This window comes from Sturnira hondurensis, unplaced genomic scaffold (assembly GCF_014824575.4).
Source record: "Sturnira hondurensis isolate 20B ecotype Veracruz unplaced genomic scaffold, ASM1482457v3 Scaffold0020884, whole genome shotgun sequence".
NCBI classification, from domain to species: Eukaryota; Metazoa; Chordata; class Mammalia; order Chiroptera; family Phyllostomidae; genus Sturnira; species Sturnira hondurensis.
Window position 1 is genome coordinate 278002 of NW_028093515.1, and position 17678 is coordinate 295679.

General features: G+C 50.7%; 1 protein-coding gene across 3 annotated transcripts; it reads left to right on the forward strand.

Moving 5' to 3' along the window:
* Window positions 1-2564: 2564 nt before the first annotated feature.
* On the forward strand, window positions 2565-17124 carry HNRNPL (heterogeneous nuclear ribonucleoprotein L). 3 transcript variants are annotated; one of them, XM_037030710.1, is made up of 13 exons: window positions 2565-2633; window positions 6786-6904; window positions 7750-7987; window positions 8114-8199; window positions 9030-9126; window positions 9211-9283; window positions 12569-12640; window positions 12752-13032; window positions 14839-14960; window positions 15274-15475; window positions 15996-16053; window positions 16153-16248; window positions 16771-17124. In XM_037030710.1, exons 3-13 carry the CDS (start codon window positions 7763-7765, stop codon window positions 16827-16829), a joined length of 1371 nt encoding a protein of 456 aa, XP_036886605.1. In that variant the 5' UTR covers window positions 2565-2633; window positions 6786-6904; window positions 7750-7762; the 3' UTR covers window positions 16830-17124. The 3 variants fall into 3 exon arrangements, with proteins under 3 accessions (XP_036886605.1, XP_036886603.1, XP_036886604.1); XM_037030709.1 differs by lacking the exon at window positions 2565-2633 and adding an exon at window positions 4394-4934; XM_037030708.1 differs by lacking the exon at window positions 2565-2633 and adding an exon at window positions 4379-4934 and having other exon boundaries at window positions 12569-13032.
* Window positions 17125-17678: the final 554 nt, after the last annotated feature.

Consider the following 17678-nt stretch of genomic DNA (forward strand, 5'->3'; position numbering starts at 1 on the left):
TTCAGAGTGTCCATAAAGTGTGATTATAATGGTTGGTCATGGCATTTCATCTGTGTGACGACAAAGAGGAGCCTTAGAGGTGGTGGAAAGATGGTAGGGCCAACGGATTTTTGGAGTTGAGCTTCTGAAAGGAATGAACTAGAAAGACAGGTGAGAGGTAGAGGGGCAAGATGCCTGAAATTAAGTTCTGATGGGCCTGTGGTTATTGAGACAAAGTCTAAGTGTGACCATGGGGCAGGGCAGTATCACTGGAGGGAAGGTCTAGGAACCAAGAGACCGGGGTGGTGTGAGGGTCACCTACCTGGATACGGAAATTACCAACAATGAGGACAGGAGCAGCATAAGAGACAGTGAGCTGGGAGCTAACATCGTGGAGAAGCAAGGAGTAGGGACCATTACTAACTGCTGACTAGATACAACAAAATGTGGTATATCCATACATGGAATATTTGGCTGCAAAAAGGAATGAAGCACATCCTATCACATGGGTGAACCCTGAAAACAGTGCTCAGGAAAAGAAGCTAGTCAATCACGTATTGTATGATGCCACTTATATGAAGTGACCAGAACTGGCAGATCCACAGAGACAGAAGGTAGGTTAGTGGTTGCTAGAAGTTGGAGGGAGGTGACTATTAATTAATGTGTATGGAGTTTCTTTGGGGGGGGGCGCTGATGAAAATGTTATGGAATTAGACAGCGGCGGTGGTTGCACGACTTTGTGAATATACTGCACAGCCAGCCCTGCAGATTCTACTTTCAAAACAGATCCACAACCTGCCCGTGTCAACCCCCCCCCCAGATGCTGATCCCATCTACCTTCTTCAACCTGCTCCATTGAATAGGGCTACTGTCTTTCTGCTCTCACCGACATCCCAGTGTTTCTGTATCCACTTCCTGCAGCCACAGGCCTCCTGTGAATAACTGAGCCAGATCAGGGCCCTCCCCTACTAAGAACCCTCCTGTGGCTCCAACCTGTAAGTCCTTCCCATGGCCCACAAGGCCCCTCACAGATTGCCCCTTCCCCCATTTTTCTGACAGCACAGCCTACCACATACCCCTCACTAACTCTGCTCCAGCTACAAAGGCCTCTAACAATTCCTGGAACACAGTAGGCACACTTCCACCTCAGGGCCTTTGTACTGGCTCTACCCTTTGCTTGGAGCCCCTTTCCCTCGTATCAACATGACTTCCTCTCTCCTCCCCTGCAGGTCTTTGCTAAAATGTCACTTTCTCCGTGAGGTTTCCCCCAATACCCTTTTGGGCATAGCCAACTTCCCCATACAGTCCTTCTCCTTCCCTCTTTTATCTTCTTCATAGCAGTTATCATCATCTGATACAATGTTTCACGTATCTTATGTATTGTCTACCTCTTACTCTAGAATGTAAAGCCCAGAGGAACGTTCTGTGTCTTGGACACCATTTTATCCCAGGTGCCCCGAACAGTGTTGGCTCAATAGAATACCTGTTGAAAGACCGAATCACCCCAAGGTAGGCCCTTAGGAGGTTTAAAACACACCCACCCACTTCTGGCTCCCCAAAGCCCAGATTCTAGTGAGGAGAGAGAAATTTAACAAGTAAATAGATATCTGCACATGGCAATAACAGCGAAGAGGGAAATAAACAGGAAGCCAAAATTGTGGGGTGTTCAGGAGGTGTGTCAGATGAGGAGCAAAGATCTTGGAGAGGAGTAATGTAGGTAAACAGCCAGTACAAATCCAGGAATGCACGCTGGGCGTTTGGGCCATGCCCAGGAAAGTGGAAAGGGCTGGATTTAGATGGGCTTGCAAGGGTCAGATTATACCTTGGGGGTGTTGAGGCCATCTACTTGCTTTCAGAAGCTGCCTAGCTGCGATTTTCCATCGGCCTTTACCCTCTCTGGGCCTGTTACCTCATCTGTGAAATGGGGGTAAGCTTCTGACATCCTCTCTGCTTCCAGACTTCTCAACCTTCAAGACCATCCTTCGAGGCAGGTGCTATCGCCTTCCTTTTATTGGATGAGGAAACGCAGGCCCAACAAGGTTAAATCACTTTTACATGAGCCACAGAACTACTAAGCGTGGCCTCTGCAGGCACTCTGGCCCCAAGGCCTGTGCTCTTAACTTCCATTTTACACACTGCAGCCCCCATAACCCTAACAGGCACTGCAACGCAGTGGTTATGCGTCTTTTGCAGCAGACAAATCCCTGTATGTCACTTAACAAGCTGTGGGATTCTGGCCTAGTCGCTTGTGTCCTTTGAGCCCATTTCCCTATTTGTACGATGTGCACCCCAGCATTTACTTCAACCAACACTACCGAATGACTAGGAGGAATGAGGCATGATTTCCAGGCAACTGCGCGCCTTTCGTGAGGGAAAGGGGAAGGGGGCTTAAGGGGTTAGGGGTGCTTGGAGAAAAGGGACACGGAGCCCGAACGCAGAGGCCCTACGGTCTTCCCATTGTTTTTGTACCTTATTTCCTCCATTCAACTGCGGACCAACTCTCCGTCTGGCCCCCCTCCCAACGCCCCCGCCATTTTTTTCCAGGTTGAAAAAAGGTCGTGGTCCCTTTAAGGTCCGTCCCTCCCTCTCCAAAACTTCCCAGAGTCTGCTCTCTTTTCGATTCCGAACGGCCGGCCAGGCTCGCCGCCGAGCTGGTAGGGGTTAGGGGCGAGGGGCTGGGGAGGGGTGCGGGGGGGAGGGGGGAGGTGCCACCCGCCTCCAGCTGCTGTTGCCGGAGCGCAAGGTGGGAAGGGTGGAGGCCAGCAGCACCGGGATACAAATACCGCGGTCGCCCGGTTGCCCGCCGTGGGATTGCACGGGCAGGCCAGCGGTCGAGAAATACCGCGCAGAGGACGGTTCCAACGCGTCCGGTCCGCACGCGCCGGCGCGAGGGGCATCCGGGCCGGGCTCGGGGGCGGGGAGGGGAGGGGCCCCTCTCTCCCCCTCCCCCCACCGCATTCCTCTGACGTCGGTACCTCGCGACCCCGCCCTTGTGTGGGAGCGGCCCCGCCTCAATCCCGACGCCCGGATGGCGCGGCGTGCCCCTCGGTTCTGCGGGCCTTCTTGAATTTTCCCAGATTCACTGGTAGCTGGTTTAGATCCCCACAGCTCACTCCCAAATTTATTGTCTCCTCAAATCGGCGGGCGCACCAGGCCTGTCCCTTGCTGTTAGTGTCACTGACCCCATCTCAAACTTAGTTTCCACGAGGACCTCCATTTCGGGAACCCCCTTTCACCTGGTTGGAAAGGAGTATTTGGGGGGCATCCCCCGCATTTCCCACAATCTAACATCGTTTTCCGAATGCAGTGCCCCACTCCCCCCAGCAGGCAACCTCCTAACATTTTAGAGCCTTTAGGACTGGATCCCGAGACAGACGCCCTGCCCCCTTCTTCCCTAGACTCTGAGGAAGCGCTTTCTATGCAGGAAGGAAGGTCTGGTTAGAACACCTTAACGACTCTCTTTGGCAAAGCTAGTCTGTTGTCGTATACTGCACCGTGTGCCTGGTACACTGACCAGCCCCCAGGCAGGGACCACCGCTCCCTCGCCCATAAACGATTTCCACGCTAAGGGAAGAGACTGTCACCGGACTGTGAGGACCTAAGAGAGATCAAAGCTGTTCCGTTAAAACCAATGGCCAGAGTGATCAGGGGTTATCGTGGGGAGAGACCCGGAAGTCGGGGCTGGTAGGGACGAGGAAGTCTTTTCAGAGTTAACTGGGGCCGCACGGACAGAAGGGATCACTTCTTAGCTCCGGCAAAGATATAGAGGTGCGCGGCATATGATTCCCTCTTGTGCGAAGTTGAAGGAGTTACTGTGGCTAAATTTAGAGGTGGAGTAGTGAAATGACGCCAGAGAGCTGGACAGGGTTCGAAAGGTTTTCTGCTATGTAAAGGGACAAAAGGTTTAAAAAGATCCTCTGTGAAGGCTTAAGATGGAGAGGAATTGAGTATACAGATAGGCACAGAGCTGCACTGGCAGTTGCCCCTCTGTCTGGTCTAGTCTTCTGGAGCGGCACACGCCACTCACTGAATACTCTAAGTACTAAAGGCCTTCGCTGCTTCAGAGTATCGCCCTGCCTCCGGTGGCCCCCGAAAGCATATTCGCGCATGCGTTCTCATCTCCGATCATTTCCGAGACTGCCAAAAGCGCCTACTGGGTAGGCTCTCCCTTTTTCACCCAATCGGAGACCACCAGTGGTCCTACAGCCTGGTGTGGGATTTGCTGAAGACGGGCATCTGATGTAACCAATAGAAAGAAGCAACAGGGAGGGGCTTCCTTGCCTTCTTGTCGAGTGGCGCGGGAAGGTAATCTTTGTGATTGGAAGACTAAGGGCTTTTGGTTTAATGGATTAGCTAAAAAAGCCAATGAAAGTGGGAAGGAGGCCGGGCTTTTCTGGAGCGTGAGGAGCCCGGTTCCCGAGCTCCGACCTATCAAATTGGAGTTTATTTTAAGGCAGTAGGATCGGTAAAATGACTGGCAGAAAGCGCTCGCCTATAACGAGTATCCCAAACAAACGAGGGCGGGCACTCCTGTCGAACGGAGTGGGCTATATCCAATAGAGGCTTAAGTAATGCAAAGCCTTCCTCCCCCCGCGGCGGGACCAGTGGCTCCCCCTATCGGGTGGGGACGGCGGGTGACGGGCGTGTCCCTCCCCCAATGAGAGGCGGGGGGAGGCGGGTTCTGCACCGCCATGTCGCGGAGGCTGCTGCCCCGGGCGGAGAAGCGGCGTCGGCGGCTGGAGCAGAGGCAGCAGCCGGAGGAGCAGCGGAGGCGGTCTGGAGCGATGGTGAAGATGGCGGCGGCGGGCGGCGGAGGCGGCGGTGGCCGCTACTACGGCGGCGGCAGTGAGGGCGGCCGAGCCCCGAAGCGGCTCAAGACTGACAACGCTGGCGACCAGCACGGAGGCGGTGGCGGCGGTGGCGGCGGAGCCGGGGCGGCGGGCGGCGGCGGCGGGGTGAGGCCAGGGCTCCAGGTCCCGCTGTGGCCTGGAAGTGAGGGGAAATTTCCCACCCTGAGGACATTTTTGGGGGGCGAGGGGTCTCTGCGCAGGCGCCCCTACAACTCGCGCCGTTGAGGAGGTGGGGGAGGGGCAGGCGTTGGGCAAACGGCGGGGTTTGCCCGAGGACAGGCGCTTGCGTGTGGGAGCTATTCAGAGCGGAGAGCTCGCGCTGCGGGTGGTGCAGTGCGCAGGCGCCGCGTGCGGGTGGGGGGTGGGGGCGGGCTTGCGGCCCAGACGATTTTTCTCTCTCCTTCTTCGGCCCCCTGCGCAGGCGCACTTTTCCTTCGTCGGCCTCGTGGGCGAGTGGGGGCGCACCGCGTGAGCGGGAACGGGTGGGCGGCGGCCTTTCTGCGCTTGAGAGGAATTTTGTTGGAACGCTTTTCAATTTTTGTAGCGCCATGGTTTATCTCGAGACGGGAATTAGTGTATTTCAGGATAATACACTATTCAGGATAATACTTTATGTACCCCATTTTGTGGGCATTGAAAACCGGAAGAGAGGTCTTCTAGGCTGTTGGGAGTTGAGCCAAGCTTTGGAGCCATCACAGTTTTGCTTGTAATTTCCGGGGCTTAACCGGGTGCAGGGGATTTGATGAACCAAAATGTTCCCTGTGAGTGGGCATTTTGGAAGGCATTCAGCCTCGTTAGTTTCCTTTGCAAAGACCACCGGTTTCTTCTGGCTTGGAGCCCATTCCCTCTAAGTTGAGAAAGTCCTCTCCCGGTCAGCCATTTGCATGGTTTTCCAGGGGTTAGCTGTGATGTACGAACATTTTAAAGATATTTTAATTGAATTTTCAACACTTTTATGAGATAGGGGATAGTACTACGATTTCTGCCTTCAGGTGTGAGGTAAATTCGGTTAGGTCCATATAGCTAGTGAGGGGTGGGGCTAGGATTAGGACTCAGAGCCTTGGAACTCCAAGGCGTGGAACCCGGTACCCATTTGGCATGTTTGTGCCTCCTGTTGTTTGTGTAGTTTATTTCTGAAATAGAGCACGGATTATGTGCTTTGGTTTGGTGGCTTTCAGAAAGCAGTGTAGACCCAGAGTTCACAAGAGGTAGAGAATTTAACTTGCCCCCTGATTCTCAAAGGCTTCAGGGTGGGAGGATACTTCTTCCCCTGGGAAATGAGCTGTCTTGTTTTAGTGGCATGGGTTGAATTTTCTCTTTCTGAAATAACTTCCTCTCTTCTTTTGTAGTTTGGCCTAGGTAGTTGTTTCCCACCACAGATTTTGATTGGAAAGTGATTAAAAACTAGAAGTAGTCAAGACTGCCCAGACTACCACAGCCTCTGGGGCGAATGCTCTTTCATGCTGTCTGGGTCTGGGGATGAGTGATGGGCGGGGAACATCACCCATCGCTGGATGATGGGCGTAGCTTGCTCTAGTGGTGCCACGGGGCAAAGAAGTTGGGGTGGATGCAGACAGCTCGCCTGATTCAGATTGCAAGAGAGAGTTGTGTGGGCCCCTCTTGCTAGGGGTGTCCACTTCCAAGCCACTCCTTTCCCACATTTCTTTGACCAGTGGGAAGAGGAAGGTTCTGGGAGGAATGTAAGATAAGCAATCTGCCTGGTCCTCCATTCTTTCTTTCTCAGAAGCTACAACAAGAGGCATTACACAAGTAGCCACTTGCTGGCTCAGAATCCCTTTTGAGGTGGTTGGCTTTAGTTGCTATTCCTTGTCTGATTTGTGTGTCTTTCCTGGGTGACACTCGTCTTACCTGACTGGGTCCTCAATAACACATAGGTCAGTGGGCCACTGTCTTGTACAGTAATAAACAAAATCTTGTTTCTGCTTCCTTTCTCAGGAGAACTACGATGACCCCCACAAAACCCCTGCTTCCCCAGTTGTCCACATCAGGGGCCTGATTGATGGCGTGGTGGAAGCTGACCTTGTGGAGGCCTTGCAGGAGTTTGGACCCATCAGGTACTCTACTCAGAGGCCACAGGTTGACTGTGCAGAGAAGTCAACTTTTTGGGGTCCTGTGTCACCAGTTTCTGGTTGGCAGTGGCTTAGCCACTTTGGTTCAGGGTCCTTTGATTAAAGTTCTGGGGCTCCTATGCTCTTCGGGTTGACCATTGGCAAGTTCTGTGGCCTTTTGCTTTCTTTCTCTACTTTGAACCTTATAAGCATCATTCTCATATTCAGCAAGTATTTACTGAAAATGTGGTGCATGCTAGGTACTGGGAAAAAGGCAGTGCGTAAAACTGTCTTGGCCCTGGCTGCTGTGGATCAGTGGATTGAGTGCTGGCCTGCAAACCAAAGGGTTGCAGGTTTGATTTCCAGTCAGGGCACATGTCTGGTTTGCAGGTCAGGTCCCCAGTGTTGGGGGCAACCGCACATTGATTTTTCTCTCTCTCTCTTTCTCACTTCCCTTCTGTGAAAGTAAATAAATAAATCTTAAAAAAACAAAACAAAACACAGCTGTCCTGGACTTCTCTCAGACAGTTGCCCACACAGTGATCAGCACGGTGATGGGGGAAGCTCAGGAATCTATGGGAGGTATCAGACTGAGTCATGTGGAGAGGGGTCAGGAAGGAGGCCTTTCCAGATGAGGTAATGCCAAAACTACACCTCTTTTTGCCTGTCCTGCCACTTATGACAAGGGGAGTTCAGATCAGAAAACCTTAATAGGAGTACACAGGAGTTCCAAGGCCAGGGAAGTGTCAGTTCGAGGAAATTGAAGGTTATTGTCCCGCTGTTCTTGTTGCCATTATTCTGTTCTCTTGTCTACGTCCTGAGAGGATTAAAACTTGTGTTCTCTCTGCCAGCTACGTGGTGGTGATGCCTAAAAAGAGACAAGCGTTGGTGGAGTTTGAAGATGTGTTGGGGGCTTGCAACGCTGTGAACTATGCAGCTGACAACCAAATCTACATTGCTGGTCACCCAGCTTTTGTTAATTACTCTACCAGCCAGAAGATCTCCCGCCCTGGAGACTCGGATGACTCCCGGAGCGTCAACAGTGTGCTTCTCTTTACCATCTTGAACCCCATCTATTCCATTACCACGGTGCGTGCTAGCAGACATTCCTTTAGGCTCCTCTGTAAGATCTCCTTTCTTCCCTTGCTCTCTGTCTCCACCAAGCTAGACTGAGCTGCCAATGCCCCTTCATATTGCCTGTCTTTGCCTTTACAGGATGTTCTTTACACTATCTGTAACCCTTGTGGCCCTGTCCAGAGAATTGTCATTTTCCGGAAGAATGGAGTCCAGGCCATGGTGGAATATCCTTTGCTAGGAAACAGGTGTTCCTTGGGATGGGTGCTCAGAACTGGGCAGGGTGCCATCCTTTTAATCAGCAAGTATCTACTGAATGCCTGCCGTGTGCCACATGCCCTCATAAAGCCCACAGTCTGATGGGAGGGGCCGACAATAAATAATCAGATGTGTAGTGTAAAACTGCAGAATGTAAAGTGTGCTGTGAGATACAAGAGGATCTGGGAAGGTCTCTCTGATGTGATATTTAATTTCCATGAGGAGGTAGGAGCCTGGTATTCAAGGTGGAGGAACCAGTTTCTGCGAAGATCCTCTGGTGGACAGGAGCTTAGTGTTGGAGAAAGCAACACTAAGGTCATCTTCGTGACCTGATCACTGAGGAATAGCAGGCCCAGGGAGGGGGTTATCTGTGGACATTTCCAAGAAGGTCAGGGCATCCACAACAGTAGTGAAGCTTGGGTCACGGTGCAGTGAGAAGCCACTGATGGACTTTCAGAACAGGATCGTAATATAGTTGACATTTTACAGAGATTGTCGGGCTTAGTAAAAGCACAAGAGAGAGGTGGCTTGGCCTGCTGGAGTGGTGGCAGAGGAGGTTGCTGCCACCTCTTGGCTGGTGGGGTGGGACTGCAGATCATAAAGGAACTCTGGCCAGTGGTCTTTCACCCAGGGTAGCACTCCAGCCCATCTCCATGTGAGTGGCTGGTGGCTGTGGAACAGACCCCAAAACACATGTAACAGAGTCTTTGGGTGCTGTCTTGTCTTCATCCATTTCTGGGACAGCTTGAAGCCCTCTCCCAAGGTGTTCTGTGATGGGGCTTTTCTTAACTTTACTTACATTTGACTCTGTGCAAAGTGCCCAGCGGGCCAAGGCTTCACTTAATGGGGCTGATATCTACTCTGGCTGTTGCACTCTGAAGATTGAATATGCGAAGGTAGGTCTGGAAAGTGACTGCCCCTTGGCGGCTGCCAGCTGAGCTGGGGCCTGGCTGATCTTAAACTTTTTCTTGTTCCTATAGCCTACACGTTTGAATGTATTCAAGAATGATCAGGATACTTGGGACTACACAAACCCCAACCTCAGTGGACAAGGTAATCCTGATGGCCACTTTGTTCTAAACACACCTGCCTTGTCTTCACTTGACTAGCGCACTTCATAGACCTGGGCTCAAGGTTATGTAATGCCATTGGGCTCCCTATGGACATGGGAGGGCTTGGATCAGTTCTTAAAAGAAGACACTTTAGTGGGAGAGGGTGAGTGAGAGCCCTTTGGGTTCTAGCTGCTGTTTAGGGTCCTTTGGTGCAGCTGAGGGTACAGAATCAAGGTGTAGGGGTTTGGATTGGTTGGGGAGTAGGGCCTCACTGAGTGCTGGGTGTGACAATGACTTACAAACCAGTAGCAGTTCCCAAATGAATCCTGCTTCCCTTCTGTGATCCTACTTGGGCCCGCTCCATTCTCACTGGGCTGGGAATGGTCCTCAGTAGTGGAGAATGGCTGTCCACTATTGAGAGGGTTTCCTTGGGGTGGGGGGTCGGGGGGCAGCTTGGGGAGGTGATGAAGGCTCCCAGGCCCTTGCATCAGAGTCTCAGCAAGTTGACCTTGTTAAGAGGTGAAACACCCTGGATTGGAACAGGGTGGAGACACCTTACCTCACTTGTAGAGGGGACTCAACTTCTCTGGCCCAGACGGACAACCCTCTTCCTAGAATCTGTCAAGAATGGTTTGCCTTGGATGGGAGGGAGAGGTGGAGGATTGCCTTTGAAAAGCAGCAGTACCGCCTCAGCAAGACCGTCCAGCTCTGTGTCTGTCTTGGTCTGATACGTTGGACTAGGCCATGGGCTGAGGGAGGAGGCTGGTTGCTGCCATCTCACAGGCCCTGGGAGGCCAGAGGACCCCATTTCTAGCCAGTCCTGTCTTGTTCGTCCTTGAAGCTGGGCAAGCAGTGGGGTGGGGTGGGCTAGACGCTTCCCCAGGATCCTCACAGTGGGTGCTGTGGGCCCGGCTTCTTGCTCCAGAGGTCAGAGGCAAATTGGTGACCAAGTGAATGTACCAGAGCGGGCAATGGCATTACATGACTGCTAACAGAAACATGGCAACCAACCATTTCTTCTCCAAGGAACATAAATAGAAGATGTGCAGACCAGCAGGGGCTAGTGGCAGGGGCTGGCTGTGCATTGGTTTTGATGCCTCTCAGTTTTGGCTGCCCCAAGGCTGGGGGTCAAAAACGAGAGCTGATGAGGTAACCTGGAGTGAGGGCGGTGCTTCGCCACCCCCCTCGGGAACCATACTTCAGCGGCTCTGCCTCTGCACATTGCTCACCAACACACAGGGTAGAAACCACTAGCTCTTCCTGGAGAGAACAGAACATGCAGCCTCCACCACGTCCCCAGAAACAGCTGCAGACTTGAGCTCATTACATCAAGAACACCACACCGCGCTCCAAGGAACAGCTACAAGCACAGAGGCAGACAGAGACAAAGAAAGAGACGCAACATGGCAGCAGACACTGCTTTTTTATTAAACATTAAAAACAAGGTCAAAATCCAAGCAAAGTTGAACCCGAGAATGTACACAGAAGTAGGAAACACAGAGAACAGAGCTCTCAGCCAGCCAGCGGCGCTCTTTGCGGAAACCGTTTCACAGACTGAAGTAGATTCCATGGGCCTCCAAGACAATAGGATCCTCTCCATTCCTCGCCATATGGGTTTTGTTTTGTTTTTTTAAGTCCTTTGGTTTGGGGAGGGCCTTTTTTGTTTGCTTTGATATTTTTATTTTTTCTGCAGTCAACAGCTGCCAACATAATCTGCACCAACTGGAGATAAGAAACCAAAAATTAAACCACAACCAAAAAATCAAAAAGCAAAACAGACCTAAAACCAGGCAAACAGCTCAGAGGTACACAGTTACCTGCTGGTGGGTAACCGGGCGCGCTCCCAAGGCCAAAAGCTCGGGCATAGTGGGGCCACTGGCACACCTCATAACATGGAGCGCTACACAGCCAGAAGCACCGCACTGCAGCACACAATGTGAGGAGGTGACAACATGGAGGGACACTACCCACTTCATACACCTTTATTTTCCACTTTTCTGATATCTTCTGAGGACAGAACATCTGTGAGCCATTTTTGATTTAATCAAAACATTGACTGTTAAAAACAATTCTTTAAGAAAATTGTAGCGGATGTGTACTGTAACTTGTATTTATGACTGTAAAACCATGTGATGCAGGGTCGCAGTGTATGTTTGATGGGACGCCATCTTTCAGAACTGTGCTAACTCACTGTTGAAGCGTCCAATGGTAAGAGAAAATACAGATTTGTTTTTTGTGACAAATGGACATTGTACTCTGTACTGCTGTAAGTAGCCCTTTTCCATCTTTGTAATGACTGATTGTTGAAAACGAAACAGGCCGGGTGGCAGGAAAGGGCAGTGGTCTTGAGCCCTGGGTTTTGGAGTCAGCCAGACCTGGGTTCAAGTCCCGGCTCAGCCACTAACTTGTTTTGTGACCTTGGGCTAAATGTCTCTTAACTGCTCAGTTAAAAGTTAACTGCTCAGTTTTCTGATCTGTAAAATGGGGCTAAAATAGAACCTACCTCATAGGGTTGTTGTGAGGAATTTTAGAAGCTGTGATGTCTGTAAAGTGCTTAGCACAGTGTTTGCCACTCAAGCGCTAAATTAATGGTAGCAGTTATGAACTGCAGCTGGGGTCGGGGTGGATCTGCGCCATTGTCGGGGTCTGAGAATGTTGATGCCTTGTACATGATTGCTCACATGAACTGATTTCTGACTTTGCCCTGCGTGTCCTTTTCTCCAGTCCCTGTTTGAGTTGGACGTGTCTGGGTGGGAGGGTGACTGGGACCAGGATTGAGGAAAAAGGGACCTAGAAACTAGGGTCTAGAGCTCCTAGAACCTGGGGACTTTGGGGGAGCCAGTTGATATCTTTCTGCTCTTCCTGGGTTATTTTCCTGTTCTTAATCTTCTCTCCCTTCATTGGGAGTTGTTTTAAAAAACTCTTCTTGGCTCCTAGAACCTGTTACCTTCCATAGCAGCTTCAAGTTCCCCAGAGGGCCCAAGAGCTGGACTTCCCACCAGGCCCAAGGAAGAGGACAGTGCCCAGGACCTTGCCTTATCCTTCATAGAGAAAGGGAAGCAGCCTAGTTGATATTAGCAGAGGAGGTAAAGTGGGCTCCAGCCTGGGGCTTCATGCCCACCTTGGGCCAGGCCACAGAGGGTAGGCCCCAGCAGCAACCCTCATGAGATAGAGAGGGTTTGCAACCAGGCTTGCAGAAGCTGAGGGACTTGGAGTTTAGCCTCTTAGGAGGGAAAGAACCACCTCTTTTACTAAGCTAGGCTCTAACTACTTTCTCTGTCCATAGGTGACCCTGGCAGCAACCCTAACAAACGCCAGAGGCAGCCCCCTCTCCTGGGAGATCACCCCGCAGAATATGGTGAGGGCAGGGGGTTCCCCTCCGTGGACTCCCGTGGCTCATGTGCCCCTGCCCGCCGCCCGCCACGCAAATTCTCACCCGCCCTCCCTCTCTTTCCTTCCCACCCCCCAGGAGGGCCCCATGGTGGGTACCACAGCCATTACCATGATGAGGGCTACGGGCCCCCCCCACCTCACTACGAAGGGAGAAGGATGGGCCCACCTGTGGGGGGTCACCGCCGGGGCCCAAGTCGCTACGGCCCCCAATATGGGCACCCCCCACCCCCTCCCCCACCACCCGAGTATGGCCCCCACGCTGACAGCCCTGTGCTGATGGTCTATGGCTTGGATCAATCTAAGATGAACTGTGACAGAGTCTTCAATGTGTTCTGCTTGTACGGCAATGTGGAGAAGGTGAGTTTCTGGTAGGTGCACTGCTTTCCTTGTAAAATGGCAGGCCCTGGGGAAGCCTTGAACCTCATGGCATGCCAATCAGCGAAGAGAGGGACGTAGCCAACAAGGAGATCCAGAAAGAATAACTTGCTTAATCGGATGACCTGCTGCAGGCAGGGTATGTTTAGTCCTCACCATGTGTGGGTGTTCATTTATTTTTGAATTTTCAGTTGTAAAACCAGGATTAGCACATTAAAAATACTAGTACTTAATGTTACATAAATGTTAAGATTCGTGACATGTACCCTGGCTGGTGTAGCTCAGTGGATTGAGCGAGGGCCTGCGAACCACACCATCGCAGTTCTATTCCCAGTCAGGGCACATGCCTGGGTCGCAGGCCAATTCCCAGCAGGGGACTCACGAGAGGCAACCATACATTGATATTTCTCTCCCTCTCTCCTTCCCTTCCCCTCTAAAGATAAATAAATAAAATCTTTAAAAAAGAAAAGATTTGTGACATGTATATGTTACAAAGTTCACTGTGTGGGTTTTCCCCAGATGATCTGGCAACATTGGGCCTTCTGCCTTGCGAGATCGGAGACTGTTCACTCCAATCACGTTGTTTTTTTCTGTTGAACCTGTCTGAAGCTTTTTGAGTTCGCAGGCTTTCTTGACCTATTAATAACAGTAGCAGCTAAGCAGTCCCTGGCCAGCTGCCCTGGGAGGAACGTCATGCCTTAACACTGAAAGGTTGCAGGTCCAGTCAGGATGCATGTGGGAAGCGGTCAGTCGATGTTTCTCATTGATGTCTGCTCTTCCTCTCCCTTTTCCTTTGTAAAGTCAGTGAATATATTCTCTGGTGAGAATTTTTAAAAAATAAGCAGCTGATACGTGATAAGTATTCTTCCTGTACTAGGTACAAGAGTCCTTAATGAGACAAGTGGGGAAAATGAAGGCACAATGTAATAAACTTGCCCAAGTTCATGGACCTTTTAGTGGAAGCAGGACTCAGAGCTAGATGGCCTGGCTTTCAGAACAAACACTACTGTCTGTGTTTTTTTGTTTGTTTGTTTTTTATATTTTATTTATCTTTAGAGGGGGGAGGGAAGGAGAGAAATATCAATGTATGGTTGCCTCTCATGAGTCCCCTGCTGGGAATTGGCCTGCAACCCAGGCATGTGCCCTGACTGGGAATCGAACTGCGATCATGTGGTTCGCAGGCCCGAGCTCAATCCACTGAGCTACACCAGCCAGGGCTGTTTGTTTTGTTTTTTAATTTTTTCCCCAGTGTTTTTACTGTAACTCAAAATATTTTACATTATGACCCAGTACCTATACAAATGTGTCTATTAACACAACATGAGAATATAGCATTTTTTTTGTTTTGTTAGAAAGTGGGAAGGACAGGGAGAGAACCATCAATGTGTGGTGACCTCTCACATGCCCCCTGCTGGGAACCTGGCCTGCAACCTAGACATGTGCCCTGACTGGGGGTCCAACTGGTGACCCTTTGGTTCATAGGCCAGCACTCCATCCACTGAGCCACACCCACCAGGGACTTTTTGCTTTTTACTTCTTCTTTTTTTCACCCCTGTGCCTATTGTTTTTTCTTGTGCTTGGCTAAGTGACCCACTTATGGGTCATGTCCTCCTGCAGTTTATCTTGGGCTGTGCACTTGGCATGGGCCAAGTGTGCCTCTCTGTTTCTCTTGATCTCCCATTCACAAGTAAGATACACAAGCAGGAGTTAATTGTTCTAAATTGGAAGGGGCAAGAGATAGGTCCTTTAAGCTGGGCAGTGGTGCTGACTCTGCTTTCTCTCCCCAAGGTGAAATTCATGAAAAGCAAGCCAGGGGCTGCCATGGTAGAGATGGCTGATGGGTATGCTGTGGATCGGGCCATAACCCACCTCAACAATAACTTCATGTTCGGGCAAAAGCTGAAAGTCTGGTAGGTGCCCGAATTCCTTTGGGTAGGATGTGTCAGTGAGGGACTGGGCAAAAAAGGGAAGGAAAATGGGGCCCACTCTGGACAGGACCCAGCCATGGAACACAGTGAGGCAGAGATGATGATGAAGGCAGGAGCGGGGTGTGGTGGGTGTGTTCCCAGATCCTCTGAAGCAGTGGGAGAAAGTGTGGGCCTCACCTCAGCTGTGGTGCAGTGCCCCCTAAGTCCCACAGCACTTTATCTCAGATAGGAATGAAAGGCCTCAGTGGAGGATTTGGGGGTCAGTAGGCCTGACAAAGGTTTCCATTCCCCACAGTGTCTCTAAGCAGCCAGCCATCATGCCTGGTCAATCTTACGGGCTAGAAGACGGGTCCTCCAGTTACAAAGACTTCAGTGAATCAAGGAACAATCGGTTCTCCACTCCAGAGCAGGCAGCCAAGAACCGTATCCAGCATCCTAGCAATGTGTTGCACTTCTTCAATGCCCCTCTGGAGGTGACAGAGGATAACTTCTTTGAGGTGAGTGTCATGGAATTGGTCCCTCACCACAGCTGAGTGGGCCTTTCATTTTAGCCTTGTAACAAGTACCTATTGATCTCTGCCAGGCTCTTAACAGTATTTGCAAGCTAAGATGTCTAGATTTTTTCTGGGAAAGATTTTCCCTGTCTGGGTGTTAAGTGATGATCAGAGTCCAATCTCAAAACCTTCCCTCTCTCACACAGGGCCCCATTGTCTAGACAACATCTGAAGGGAGGGTCCTGTTAAGGGGGAGGTCAGAAGAAGCTAGGGCAGGAAGTATGACTGTAGAATTGAACTTTGGCCCTGGTATTTAGTTCCTCAAACATTTACCCAGTGTCAACACTCAAATAGCAGCTAAAGATTGGAAACTGGGGAGAGCTGGGTCATGGAGACACTTTCAGTGTATGGTAAAAGCTTAGAATCTTCAGAAAATTTCATGCACTCAGGCATGCACAGCATAGTCTGCTTGAATTTTGCCATGTGGCACTGTTGTGTTTCTGCATCTACTTTTGTCTTGCAGATCTGCGATGAGCTGGGAGTGAAGCGACCATCTTCTGTGAAAGTATTCTCAGGCAAAAGTGAGTAAACTTCCCTGATTCCCCTTCATTTCTTGGTTATAGATGGGTGGCTCTCTGGTTTCTGCTTGGGTCAGCCTGAAACCTTTGCTTTCCGGTCAGGTGAACGCAGCTCCTCTGGGCTGCTGGAGTGGGAGTCCAAGAGTGATGCCCTAGAGACTTTGGGCTTCCTGAACCATTACCAGATGAAAAACCCAAGTGAGTATCTGTGTATTGTACAGTCATCCCCCTTGTGGCCTAATGGGTTGGCTGCCTTCAGGCCAGAGCTGTCCTTCCTGCTATCAAGATACAGCCCCAGAGATTTCCACATTGTCATTGATGCAGACAAGTGGGACGTGATAACCAGGAGAGCAGCCTGATAGTCCCCATGGGGGAGGGCCAGCTGGCTGCTCGCTGCCACCCACTCTGCCTACTGGGAGTTGCTTGGGCTTATCCTCTAGGGAGCTGGTATTCTCTGTCAGAAGCTGCCAGTAACGCTCTCCCACATCAGTTGCGGAAGTTGGCTGAGCTGGTACCCAGGGCAGGGGCCATGTTAGCCCTGGGCCAGCTACAGAGCTAGAAATGGGATCCTTCATAGAAATGGAGAAAACGAAGGAGGAAGGTCTTGTGTATTTGGCTTATTTTTAAGTCTCACATTGGGCAGTGAATGGGGTGGGGGGGTGCTGTGTGGGGGAGCCTCCAGAGATGGGCTCAGCCAGACCTCTTTCTTCTCCTTCGCAGATGGTCCATACCCTTACACCTTGAAATTGTGTTTCTCCACCGCTCAACATGCCTCGTAATTAGTTGCCGTGGAAGAGTCCCATCTGAGCAGGAAAACATTTCTTTCCTTTTGCTGTTTTTTGTTTTTTGTTTTGCAAAAGTTCCTGTATTCCTTTTTTTTTAATGTTAGGTTAGTAGAGGCTTAACCATAATGGAAATGCTGGAAAGATGGAAGGGGAGGGGAAGGGAATTGATATCTCCCAAGATTAACCTTCACTTTTAAAATTACTGTACAAGTGATTATTTTTTCCTGTTCATATTTGTGCTGCCCATGTACTCTTGGCACATTTCAATAAAATAGTTTGGAAAATTAACAGTACTTTGGGATTCCAGGGTATGTCTGCTTCCCTCCCACTTGATCCGCCTGAAGGGAAGGCAGGCCAGGGCACAGCTGCAGGCCCAGCCCTGAGACGAGAAGGGTGAGCCAGGGCTGCGGACCAGCCAGAATGCTAGCAACTAAGGAGTCTTGAGGAAAACTCGGGAGACCTGGTGGTGCACTGTTCATGGATTCTGCCTAAGCAAGCTCAATCCGGTTGGGAGAGTCACTTAAAAAGTACATTCCTGGGTGGTGTAGCTCTGGATTGAGCACGGGCCTGCAAACCACACCATCGCGGTTCGATTCCCAGTCAGGGCACATGCCTGGATTGCAGGCCAGTTCCCAGCAGGGGACTCATGAGAAGCAACCATACATTGCTATTTCTCTCCTCTCCTTCCTTACCCCTCTAAAGATACATAAATAAAATCTTTTTTTAAAAAAAGTACATGGTTTGGGGGAGGAAAAACTTCAAGGGAAATTAATCCTGTCTACCTACCACCCCACCTACCTTTTTTATAAGGTTTGAACATAGAACTTCTGAAAGATTAAAGTG

Bases quoted from the DNA above. Each gene is read 5' to 3' on its own strand.
- HNRNPL (XM_037030708.1), top strand. From the start codon at position 4,671: ATGTCGCGGAGGCTGCTGCCCCGGGCGGAGAAGCGGCGTCGGCGGCTG. The intron at 6,905-7,749 runs GTACTCTACTCA...TCTCTCTGCCAG, and splicing joins CAGGAGTTTGGACCCATCAG to CTACGTGGTGGTGATGCCTA. The intron at 9,127-9,210 runs GTAGGTCTGGAA...TTGTTCCTATAG, and splicing joins TGAAGATTGAATATGCGAAG to CCTACACGTTTGAATGTATT.